This window comes from Schistocerca piceifrons, chromosome 4, assembly GCF_021461385.2.
Source record: "Schistocerca piceifrons isolate TAMUIC-IGC-003096 chromosome 4, iqSchPice1.1, whole genome shotgun sequence".
Taxonomy (NCBI): domain Eukaryota; kingdom Metazoa; phylum Arthropoda; class Insecta; order Orthoptera; family Acrididae; genus Schistocerca; species Schistocerca piceifrons.
In genome coordinates this window covers 319,960,924-319,973,990 of record NC_060141.1, presented here as the reverse complement: position 1 = coordinate 319,973,990, position 13,067 = coordinate 319,960,924, and the positions used below count along the sequence as shown (strand labels likewise).

The 13,067-nt window shown below is 39.0% G+C and overlaps 1 protein-coding gene across 6 annotated transcripts in view; it reads left to right on the top strand.

Annotated features, from left to right (window-relative positions):
• LOC124795329 (protein NDRG3) overlaps positions 1 to 13,067 on the top strand; it is a 547,589-nt gene that overhangs the window by 475,385 nt on the left and 59,137 nt on the right. For all 6 annotated transcript variants that reach the window (XM_047259309.1, XM_047259311.1, XM_047259310.1 and 3 more), the window contains one exon: positions 6,588 to 6,729. In XM_047259309.1, coding sequence (XP_047115265.1) covers positions 6,588 to 6,729 — 142 coding nt within the window. The remainder of the gene's footprint in view (positions 1 to 6,587; positions 6,730 to 13,067) is intronic.

Sequence of the window (13,067 nt, the reverse complement as noted above, 5' to 3'; positions counted from 1 at the left end):
CGCATGAAGCCACAGGTTATGACGCGACGGCTGCAGAGACCTCTAGTGGTAATCGAGGTCCATGTCATCTTGCGCGAATTTGAAACCCATGGATGGCGCTCGGTACCAGATCAAGCACCCAGAGTATATGGTCAGATCTCAGTGCAACTTCATACACATACACATCATCCCTGAATGTGTAAATGATAAGAGTTACAATTCTCTGTGACAGGTAGAATAGCAACCAGAGTGTATTAGTGTTGTAAGCAGACCTGATAGCATGTATAAAGGATCTGAATAGTATCAGATGTTGAGTAATTATTGTGAAGGACATGGAGATGCTGCCTACTCATGTGAGACAGTGTTATCAGTACTCTGACAGAGTTTGGAAGGGAGGTCATTGTAGGTCTCCATTTAGCTTGCTGGTCAAATCATGCAATATGAAAATTTGAAGGGCATTTTGATGTGGCAGTGGCCTGATGTTGGACTGAGGGCAGGCACACTCATCGTCAAGTTTCTGGTCAACCACATTTGAGCACCGCAAGGGAAGCTCACCCTATTGTGAACCAAGCACATTGTAATCCTGTCACATATGCAACTGCCAACGAAGAACAAGTAATGGACTCCTTGCTCATTCTACATCATCTCTCACCATTTGTTGGAGACTAGCAGCAACCAGCCTAGAAAATAACCATCTCATGCATAAGTTGCTGTTGACATCACACAACAAATGGCAGCTTTTGGATTGGTTCTGTGAATGGGAAGCATGGACTGCTGATGAATGACGTCACATTGTGTTCAGTAATGAATCATGCTCCTGCAATACCCCAGATGACCATCATCAGGCAAGCTGGGGAGAAGTCCCATTTGTTGACTGTTTTGGAGAGACACAGCGATGTTACTTCTGGCATCATGATGTAGGGAGCCATTAGGTGTGTGACTGAAGGTCATGGCTGGCAGTGACTGTGGGAACGCTTGAAAGCACAACAATGCTACACATACATCCTGTGTCCTGATGTGTTATCTCCAGTGCTTAATTTCTCAAATTTCAGATATCAGAATGCACCTCTCCAACCATTTCCAACTTCTCTTCTGGGCGCTTCATGTTTTATGTCTGGCAGTGTGTTTATGAGTAACATTAAGACGCAATCTGAAATGGGATGATCACATAAAATCAGTATTAGGGGAGGCGAGTGGAAGACAGACGTGTTGGAAGGGTTCTGAGAAAATTCAGTGCATCTGCAAAGAAAATCACGGACACAATGCTGGTGTGATCAGTTCTGCAGTGTCTAGTGTCTGAAGTTGTTGTCAAGTAGGCATGACAATAGACATTGAATGAATTCAGAGATGTGCTGCTCAGATTGTAATAGATCCATGTAGTCTATACAGAAATGCTGGGGGAATTTAAATGGATATCATTGGAAAAAAGACGACATATCTCTGATGGTAGTACATAGAGTAAATTTAAAGAACACACATTCAGAGAAGAGTGGGCAACCATTATGCTATATCCGACAAACATCTCGCATAGGGGTCATGGGAACAAGAGAGATTAGTTTGCATACAGAGGCATATAGATACACATTTTTCCCTCACTCAATACGCAGATGAAATAGGAAAGAAAACTGATAATATCAATATGATGTACCCTCCACAATGCACATATAGTAGCTTGTGGAGCACACGTATTGATGTGCATGTTATCAAACAATGCTAGAAAGCATCAAAGTTACTGTGGAAAATGCTTACTGCTAGGCCAACTTTTTGGCACTCATTGTGAGTTGTAACACTGACACCACAGATTACCATGTAGGTTGACTCCTCTGCTGTCATGGTGCTTAGCAGACTATACAGTATTGTTGTGACAGGTGTCAAATCATTATATGCCATCTGACATCCTGAGTAATACAAAATGGTTGAAGCTTTCGTGGTCACTTGTTGACAAATTGAGTATTGGCTTTTGTCTCGGGATCTTTGGACGACATTGTTTAATGATTTCTCCAGCCCAAGTGGCTAGCATTGTTGAAGATTCACCCCCATTGTTGGTGACAGAATGGAGTTGAGCACACTTCCAGAGATTATTCATACCTGCTGTGCCATTGTCTAAAGGCTTTTCCCTGATGATTACCACTGTGCTTCTTCCTTGAGGAAAACCGCACTGATCACTGTACAACCACAATTTTGGTTGCCTTAAAACTCTTAACTGTGTAAAAAATTTCAAGCTTTTACTTAATGCTTGAAATTGGCTACTATTAGTCATGTACTGTCATTGAAGAAGAAAGATTAGGGTCTTTTCATTCATTCATTCACTCACTCACTCACTCACTCACTCACTCACTCACTCAGTCATTCATTCATACACTTATTTTGCCATTGCGATACATATACTCCTTGGGGAATGACCAGAGGAACTCTCTCAGATGTCAGCGTGACAGGTACATAAAATCTCCAACTGTGGACTTGATACAAACCTGCCACAATTAATGGAGGATAAATCTCTGACAGTGTCAGCCACGTGTGCTGGTGAAAAATCAGAAACATCGTTTAACAAACATTGTTCAAAGATCCCAAGACAAAAGCCAAGAGGTCATACAACATCCTGCATATTTTCAAGTCCATTACAAGGAATCTGACATATAGTTCATCACATTTCCATTTTTTAAAAGAAGGATGATAGTGAATTAACATTTGCTTGGAGTAAGTCATCATAAACTTGACTGTTATAAACATGAGAAGCTGCATTGAGTGACAACATTCATTCACAAAACTTGCAAATGCTGCCTTCTTACCTAGGTGAGGATTGTCGAGTAAGTGGCGTAGTGTTCGGACACTGACCCTACATTCAGGTGGATGGTATTTCAAACAGTATAGGTACTTTTCTCAGTGTAGGAGTTTTATTATTAATTTACTGAATTAAATCTAGATGGCATAAGTGTAATTTGCTTTAAGCACCATTGTGACAGTTTATTGTTAATGCAGAGTAATTGTTAAGTTTCTATAATTCCCTTGTCTTTCGTTAATGTATACCTTGACTCGTTCCCCATCACTCAACGTTCTACTTGTTGATGGCATCTGCAAATCATGATGAATGAATAACCAATGAATGAATGAATTAATTAGAGAAAGAAAAGACCATAATCTCCTTTCTTCAATGATGGTCCACAGGAGTTGACTCACAATCTGGTCAAGTCGGGTCTCAATCTCCCTTTAACTCTTAAGAATTTTTATGCCTTCTACATTGTGACTGTACAATAGTTGGTTTGTTTCTCACCTTTGATTATTCACACTGGTTCATTACATTCTTCAAAAAGTTACCTGGCACAGCTCTCAGCACTGGTCTATCCTGTGCAGGCCTCTTCAGTTTTGCCTAATCAGTGCAATATACATCCATTTGAACTTGCTTCCTGTAATCAGTCCTTTGTCTCCCTCTACAATTTTTAACCCCACTACCAAACTAATTCTTTGATGCCTAAGATGTGTCCCATCAACCAATCTCTTCTTTTAGTCATGTTGCAGTATACATTTCTTTCCTTGCAGATTCAGTTCAGTTCCTCATCGTTACTAAGCTGTCCATCCAATCTTCAGCTATTTTCTGTAGCTCTATGTTTCTGAAGCTTCTGTTCTCTTCGTGTCTGAACCAATTATCATCCATGTTCTTTTCTTTATAAGTCTACACACTCTGAACCATTTATTGTCCATTTTCATTCTGTTCTAGTCTACACTCCAGTCAAATACTTTCAAAACCATTTTGTAACACTTAAATTTATATTTTCAGAAGGTACATATCATCTCTACTTCATCCATCATCAGTTACTTGCTGGCCAAATACTCAAACTATCTACTACTACTTTTCTGTTTCACTCCCTAATATAATTCCCTCTGTATGACTAAATTTTATTTGATTACATTCCATTATCTAAAATAAACCTTCCATTTAGTGCCACAATCTGACAGATCACTTGTAACCTAATTTGTAAACAAACACTCGCTGTGTCAAGCATTAGCTCCAAAACTGCTAGCAAAGTATTTACACAGGATTCAAAATTTCCACAAGTGTCGCAATATGCTCGGATTTAGGGAAAACCCACTCCTCAGTTCAAATCTGCCAACAAAGGAAGTAGCCCTGCTCCTGTGTGGCTTTGCAGGTCTCCCAAAACTCAACTGATGCTCAACACTAATATTGGTGACTTCAGTGTCTTTCACCATTAATAAAATGTTCTGGGCTATTATGCTGTGATCAAATGGAACGTAACATCTTATCTCCATCTGTGGCAGATATTTTCAAGGGGATTGTATCTATGTCTGATTCACACCATGGTTTGCTGATGACTGCAGCAAAATTCCTTTACATGTGCTTCTGTACTGTGACGTGACATCACATGTTCTGAATACCATAGTACAATTGGGAATTCAGTTTTAATATCACATTCAAAATAACAATCTGGAGGCTGCAATGCCCCACATTTTGATATCTGGAGTTGCTCCTATTCATCACTGCCTGATACACTCTGGCAATTGTGGCTATCCTGCTTGATGCTGCACTTTCATTCACAGATAACTACCTCCTCTCTGATGCTGTCGTGACTACACATTCATACCTCTATTGACGAGCTGCAGATTAAGTAACCTCCCCTCCCCTTGTATCTTTTCAGTTTGTGGAACTCAGACTTGGTTAAGGGATGCTTAGCAGACAGAACATGATTCATTGCAAAATCTAACATTGTTGTCTAAAACAAAAACATGTCTCTTTATTTCATGGAGCTAAAAATTCCTAAAATTTCGGCGGAAAAATCTTGCCTTGAAAGTCTAACAGGACTTACCATTTTACTTTGTTTATTGATTTTATCAGTAACACACTTCCTAGTAATGTGTAGAGCCAAACATTCTCATATTATCAGTTAAATTTTATATCCACTATCACACTGAAGTTTGACATTGGTGTATTACTTTTCCAAATTTATCTTTCACACTATGACAGTCCACATTAGCCTTTATACCTGTCCAGACTTGTCTTGTGAGTAGATGATACTGAATAAGGATGAGGATACTGTTTTGGACATTCTTTTCAAATAAACTAAATAATCATTCACTATGGCTCTTTCATTTGATGAAAAACTTCCACACTCGTATTCCATTATAAACTTTTCAAATAACTTTTGTGTGGCTCAACAGCTTGTAACCTCTCCGCACAAAACCCAAACAACTCTTACCGTGCATTCAGGTGTGTGTCTTGACAACCTATTACACAGGTACCCCTCTATGGTTTTGGTGTGATTCATAGCATTTGAGCATTGCTGAGTGCAATGGCAAGACTATATCACTATGTCCCTGCCAGAAAGAGGCATGCTCGGTTCCCAAAGCTCCAGAGAACCAGTGATACTGTCAATTGTAGAATCCCTTACAATTGGTGACATGTACAAGAAAGTTTGATGAACAGTTATGTCTGATGCCTGCACATCAGTCCACAGTATTGTGTAAAGTGATTAAAAATTTTGCAAGTGACTCACCTTGAGAATGGCTGTACGGTTGTCAGCTGAATTAATAATATCACAGCTGTACACACGAAAAATAATGGAACAGTACCCTTGCTTGATGCCTAGGTGATGACAAACACTTCCTTATGACCCTAGCTGACAATTGTTGCAAGATATCAAATGAACGGAGATACAAAAGTAAATTAAAACAGTAACATACCAGCCACTTGATCTACATACTATGTAAATATTTGTGTACTAGGTTTTCAAATCTTTATTAGCAATTGATAAATTAATTACCATTGCAAATACCTTATACAATAATTTGAAGAAAGGGGAAAGTGAAATTACAGTGGCCACAATCATGCTCAGATGTATGTAGTCAGCAGCATGTGAAAATATAGGCCATATTTCCGCTGAAAAAGTTTTGTTTCAGTAAAATGAAAGCCATATGGTACCAAAAAAGGCTTGTCAACACTTCAGTTGATGGAATGCAACTGAAGTACAGAAATAACAATGCACTTTTTGTGCAAGCTGTTGGGGTGACCGGCACTTGGATGGGTGACCATGCAGGCCACCAATGCACTATTGCCATTTTTCGGTGTGCACTCAGCCTCCTGATGCCAATTAACGAGCTACTCGACCGAATAGCAGTGGCTCCGGTCAAAGAAAATCATCATAATGACTGGGGGAGCAGTGTGATGACCACATGCCCCTCCTATCCGCATCCTCAGCTGAGGATGACACGGCAGTCGGATGGTCCCAATGGGCCACTTGTGGCCCAAAGACAGAGTGCTTTTGTGCAACAAAGAGCAGGTTCCATTTAAGTGCAGTAGTGTTAAAACTCTAACTGTTTTATAATTGATTTAATACCTGTAGTCACCATATTTTAAAAGAATCTTAACATAGTCATCTGTTGTGTAAATGTCAGGACTGTGATGGACAAACAGAAAGAGAAGTGGCTGTATGCATCAAACGACTCAAATGACAAAATAATTGTGTGAGTTGTTTGTTCTTCCATAACTCATTTGAAAATACAGCTTATTGTTGTTAATAGGCATGTGTTGTATGTGCGGCATGAATTTAGTGTCTCACAATAATTAAAAAATGTATTTATGTACCTTTGTGTTTCAGTTATGTATACCCAACAATGGATGAACTAGCGGAGCAGCTAAACTTCGTGATGTCACACTTTGGCCTGAAGTCATTCATTGGTTTTGGTGTTGGTGCTGGAGCCAATGTACTATGCAGGTTTGCCCTGAATCACCCTGAAAAGGTTAGTTCATCAATATTTCTCAGAATACCAGTTATGTATTGTATTTTCATAGATAAAATGTGTTATTGGTGTTGTAATATCGCAGTTCTCAGTAAATCGTAACTGTCCAGAAACTCTCTTAATAATGCATGCTGATATTTTATATTTATTGGGTGTGTCTGTGTGAATTCCAGAAAAAATAGGGCATAAGATGATACTTCAAATACAAAATAGAGTTTTAATGGAAACACGTAACAAAAAAAAAAAAAAAAAAAAAAAAAAGTCTAACCATTTTTGAAGTTTGTTACTTTCACAGTTTATTTCCTACTTCTTTCCTACTGTCATTGTATGTCTCGCAGCTTTTCTCCTAGAGAGATTTCATTCTGAAATTTACATGGTTTGTATAGGAAGTCAATATTTCTATTAAAAATAAAATAAAAAATAATTTGCCCCATTGCTCTCAATGTTTTTTCCTCTTCTGTCTTAATAATATGTCAAAATTTTCCTTATACTAATTGCATTATAACTGTGTACAAAAAGTTAAATCAGAGACAGACTCTGACGAATGCTTGGATACAGAATTGAACAGCACAATTACCACACTTACCTTAAGTGACTGCATGCACCATGATGTGGATGTTTTGTGTACTCTATTTAAATGGTTCTGTAAGGCAATGGCTTCTCCTGTTCTTTTCCTTAATGCTGCGCAATAAGTGATCTGTGTGATATTGAGAATGAAAAGTGAACTCTTGAAAATAGTTGTATCCTAAATAAATGATGTAATGTTGGTTGTTTGGAAATAATTAATATCAAGCTCCTGATTTTCACTTAATTCTAAAACTAAATAAATATCTGGATGAAATGAGTTCTGCAGATAACAATAAAGTTTGAGAGTTGGTGTCAAAGTGGCTGAAAGTACGATTGTGACACTAATGCAATATTGACAGAAAGCAAATGTTTCCAATGGGAACAAAAAAAAAAAAAAAAAACAAAAACAAAAAAAAAAATGTATGGACGTCAGTAGTGTTAATTTGCAGAAGTAACTAAACATATCTTCTCAAATGCAGATGAAGTTTACTGAAAAACGCCATGCCTCAGAAATATTTTCTTTACTTCTAGTATCAACTTGGCAGAAAGCCTTTGGAGATAGAATAGTGTGACATACATTATTAGTTCAACTCTATACACAAAGGCAATGTTCTCATTTTATGAAAGGAACAAAATGCACAGGGGAAGTGTTGTCAGGTAATTAAATGGTCTTGGAAAGTAATAATATGGGCATGATATGTATGGTTACCCCCCCATGAACCATGGACCTTGCTGTTGGTGGGGAGGCTTGTGTGCTTCAACGATGCAGACAGCCGTACCGTAGGTGCAACCACAACGGAGGGGTATCTGTTGAGAGGCCAGACAAACGTGTGGTTCCTGAAGAGGGGCAGCAGCCTTTTCAGTAGTTGCAGGGGCAACAGTCTGTATGATTGACTGATCTGGCCCTGTAACACTAACCAAAACAGCCTTGCTGTTGTGGTACTGTGAATGGCTGAAAGCAAGGGGAAACTACAACCATAATTTTTCCCGAGGGCATGCAGCTTTATTGTACGATTAAATGATGATGGCGTCCTCTTGGGTAAAATATTTCGGAGGTAAAAATAGTCCCCCATTTGGATCTCAGGGCGGGGACTACTCAAGAGGATGTCGTTATCAAGTGAAAGAAAACTGGCATTCTATGGATCGAAGTGTGGAATGTCAGATCCCTTAATCGGGCAGGTAGGTTAGAAAATTTAAAAAGGGAAATGGATAGGTTGAAGTGAAATATAGTGGGAATTAGTGAAGTTTGGTGGCAGGAGGAACAAGACTTTTGGTCAGGTGAATACAGGGTTATAAATACAAAATCAAATAGGGGTAATGCAGGAGTAGGTTTAATAATGAACAAAAAATAGGAGTGCAAGTAAGCTACTACAAACAGCATAGTGAACACATTGTTGTGACCAAGATAGACACGAAGCCCACGCCTACTACACTAGTATAAGTTTGTATGCCAACTAGCTCTGCAGATGATGAAGAAATTGATGAAATGTATGATGAGATACTTATTCAGATAGTGAAGGGAGATGAAAATTTAATAGTCATGGGTGACTGGAATTTGGCAGTAGGAAAAGGAAGAGAAGGAAATGTAGTAGGTGAATATGGATTGGGGCTAAGAAATGAAAGAGGAAGCCATCTGGTGGAATTTTGCACAAAGCATAGCTTAATCATAGCTAACACTTGGTTCAAGAATCATGAAAGAAGGTTGTATACATGGAAGAACCCTGGAAATACTAAAAGGTTTCAGATAGATTATGTAATGGTAAGACAGAGATTTAGGAACCAGATTTAAATTGTAAGACATTTCCAGGGGCAGATGTGGACTCTGACCACAATCTATTGGTTATGAACTGTAGATTAAAACTGAAGAAACTGCAAAAAGGTGGGAATTTAAGGAGATGGGACCTGGATAAACTGAAAGAACCAGAGGTTGTACTGAGTTTCAGGGAGAGCAGAAGGGAACAATTGACAGGAATTGGGGAAAGAAATACAGTAGAAGAAGAATGGGTAGCTTTGAGGAGTGAAATAGTGAAGGCAGCAGAGGATTAAGTAGATAAAAACACGAGGGCTAGTAGAAATCCTTGGGTAACAGAAGAGATACTGAATTTAATTGATGAAAGGAGAAAATACAAAAATGCAGTAAGTGAAGCAGGCAAAAAGGAATACAAACGTCTCAAAAATGAGATCGACAGGAAGTGCAAAATGGCTGAGTAGGGATGGCTAGAGGACAAATGTAAAGATGTAGAGGCTTATCTCATGAGGGGTAAGATAGATACTGCCTACAGGAAAATTAAAGAGACCTTTGGAGAAAAGAGATGGAAACCCAGTTCTAAGCAAAGAAGGGAAAGCAGAAAGGTGGAAGGAGTACATAGAGGGTCTATACAGGGGTGATGTTCTTGAGGACAATATTATGGAAATGGAAGAGGAGGTAGATGAAGATGAAATGAGAGATATGTTACTGCGTGAAGAGTTTGACAGAGCACTGAAAGACCTAAGTCGAAACAAGGCCCCGGGAGTAGACAACATTCCATTAGAACTACTGACAGCCTTGGGAGTGCCAGGCGTAACAAAACTCTACCATCTGATGAGCAAGATGTATGAGACAGGCGAAATTCCCTCAGACTTCAAGAAGAATATAGTAATTACAATCCCAAAGAAAGCAGGTGTTGACAGATGTGAAAATTACCGAACTACCAGTTTAATAAGTCACAGCTGCAAAGTACTAACGTGAATTCTTTACAGATGAATGGAAAAACTGGTAGAAGCTGACCTCGGGGAAGATCAGTTTGGATTCCATAGAAATGTTGGAACATGTGAGGCGATATTGACCCTATGACTTATCTTAGAAGAAAGATTAAGGAAAGGTAAACCTACATTTCTAGCATTTGTAGACTTAGAGAAAGCTTTTGACAACGTTGACTGGAATACTCTCTTTCAAATTCTGAAGGTGGCAGGGGTCAAATACAGGGAGCGAAAGGCTACGTACAATTTGTACAGAAACCAGATGGCAGCTATAAGAGTCAAGGGACATGAAAGGGAAGCAGTGGTTGGGAAGGGAGTGAGACAGGGTTGTAGCCTCTCCCCAATGCTACTAAATCTGTGTATTGAGCAAGCAGTAAAGGAAATAAAAGAAAAGTTCAGAGTAGGTATTAAAATCCATGGAGAAGAAATAAAAACTTTGAGGTTTGCCGATGACATTGTAATTCTGTCAGAGACAGCAAAGGACTTGGTAGAGCAGTTGAATGGAATGGACAGTGTCTTGAAAGGAGGGTATAAGATGAACAACAACAAAAGCAAAACAAGGATAATGGAATGTAGTCGAATTCAATCGGGTGATGCTGAGGGTATTAGATTAGGAAATGAGACACTTAAAGTTGTAAAGGAGTTTTGCTATTTGGGGTGCAAAATAACTGATGATGGTCGAAGTAGAGAGGATATAAAATGTAGACTGGCAATGGCAAGGAAACCGTTACCGAAGGAGAGAAATTTGTTAACATCGAGTATTGATTTAAGTGTCAGGAAGTCGTTTCTGAAAGTATTTGTATGGAGTGTAGCCATGTATGGAAGTGAAACATGGATGATAAATAGTTTAGACAAGAAGAGAATAGAAGATTTCGAAATGTGGTGCTACAGAAGAATGCTGAAGATTAGATGGGTAGATCACATAACTAATGAGGAGGTGTTGAATAGAATTGGGGAGAAGAGGAGTTTGTGGCACAACTTGACTAGAAGAAGGGATCGGTTGGTAGGACATGTTCTGAGGCATCAAGGGATCACCAATTTGGTACTGGAGGGCAGCGTGGAGGGTAAAAATCGTAGAGGGAGACCAAGAGATGAATACACTAAGCAGATTCAGAAGGATGTAGGCTGCAGTAGGTACTGGGAGATGAAGAAGCTTGCACAGGATAGAGTAGCATGGAGAGCTGCATCAAACCAGTCTCAGGACTGAAGACCACAACAACAACAACCTATTCTTTCTTATGGTATGACTAAACCATGTGTAGTTTCATTTTTTAGAAGTCCATATGGAGCACTGTGATCTATCCATACGTTAGTCAATGAAAATGAAGGAACAGGCTCTCTGTAAACAACAACAACAACATATATGGTTAGAGCTCAATCAATCCAAAACCCAAGGGGTACTAGTTGTTCATTCTAGGGTAATTAGCCCAAAATATCAGTAATCTTTACCATCTTTAATCCTAAATGAGGCAAATATCATCTTCTCTCATTCAGCAAAGAGTTTAGGAGTAATAACAGATGAAAATTTTAATTGGACTGAGCATGAACACAGAGATTTCCATAGCCTCTGTCTTCTCAACTGTCTTATCAACAAACACTGCCCCTCATACCTTTCCTTGGCCTTAAGGCTCTTACCTGAACAACGTGGCAGAAACACCCATCCAGTCAAAGCAAAATTCTTTGTGTCCCACTCAATCGTTCAGCCACTTTCTTGAAATCTTTCTCAGTAGCAGGTTCCTGATTCTGGAGTGATCTCCCACATTTTATGAATTGAATAATATCTCCAGGATCAGAAGACATTTAACGACATGTCTACTAAAGCAACAATAGGGATTACCAATGCTCCTCTATGCATTCATCAGCCATGTATATCATTCTCTCCAACCAGATACCTCCCTTCCTAGTGTTGTTAGCTGGTGCACTCTTCGTAAATTTAATTTCGCAAGGAATTGCTACACTATATCAGAAAAAATCGTATCTTGTACATCTGTAAATTCTTCTTATATCTGCCACTATCATCATTGTTGTTATTGACATTATTGTCATCATCATCATCATCATCATCATCATCATCACCACCATCATCATCATAATTACTACTACTACTACTACTACTACTACTACTACTACTACTATATTGTCATTATTACTGGCAGCATCTGCAGCAATACAAGTACTGCCACTATTAATTTTATTAGTTCATTGTCAATATTATTTACTCACATTGCCACTTCTGGCACTCAAATAATTTTAACACTATTTTTAGTATTAAAATTGTTATTTTTTAGGAAACTGTGACGCAAAGAAGGTGCTGTATGTGTGAAACCCTGGTCTGATGTAAGGGAAAACATTATGGCCCTAATTAGATCAGGTTAAATAAATAAATGAGTAAAAACACAATTAAGGAAGATGAAACAGGCTTGAAATGCATACAGCACAAAATAAATAATGATTAAGTAAATGGTTCAAATGGCTCTGAGCACTATGGGACTTAACTTCTGAGGTCATCAATCCCTAGAACTTAGAACTACTTAAACCTAACCAACCTAAGGACATCACACACATCCATGCCCGAGGCAGGATTCGAACCTGCGACCGTAGTGGTCGCGTGGTTCCAGACTGTAGCACCTAGAACCGCTCGGCCACCCTGGCCAGCAAATAATGATTAGGAGAATACAGTCTGGTTATTAAGAGAAAAATAGTTTTAGAGGTATGAAATTTTCACTCTGCAGTGGAGTGTGTGCTGTTATGAAACTTCCTGGCAGATTACAACTGTGTGCCAGACAGAGACTTGAACTTTGAGACCTTTGCCTTTTGCGGGCAAATGCTCTACTAGCTGAGTACCCCAAGGCACGACTCACAACCTGCCCTCGCAGCTCTAATTCTGCCAGTACCTTGTCTGCTGTAAATGGCGAATCTCTTTTGTTGTATCTTGTTTCATTACAAATCCCTGAAGGGGTAGAGAACCCCTTCCGAATTGTACAGGACAGAGTGTAATTCATTACATAATTTTCATACAATTTGACAAGTGA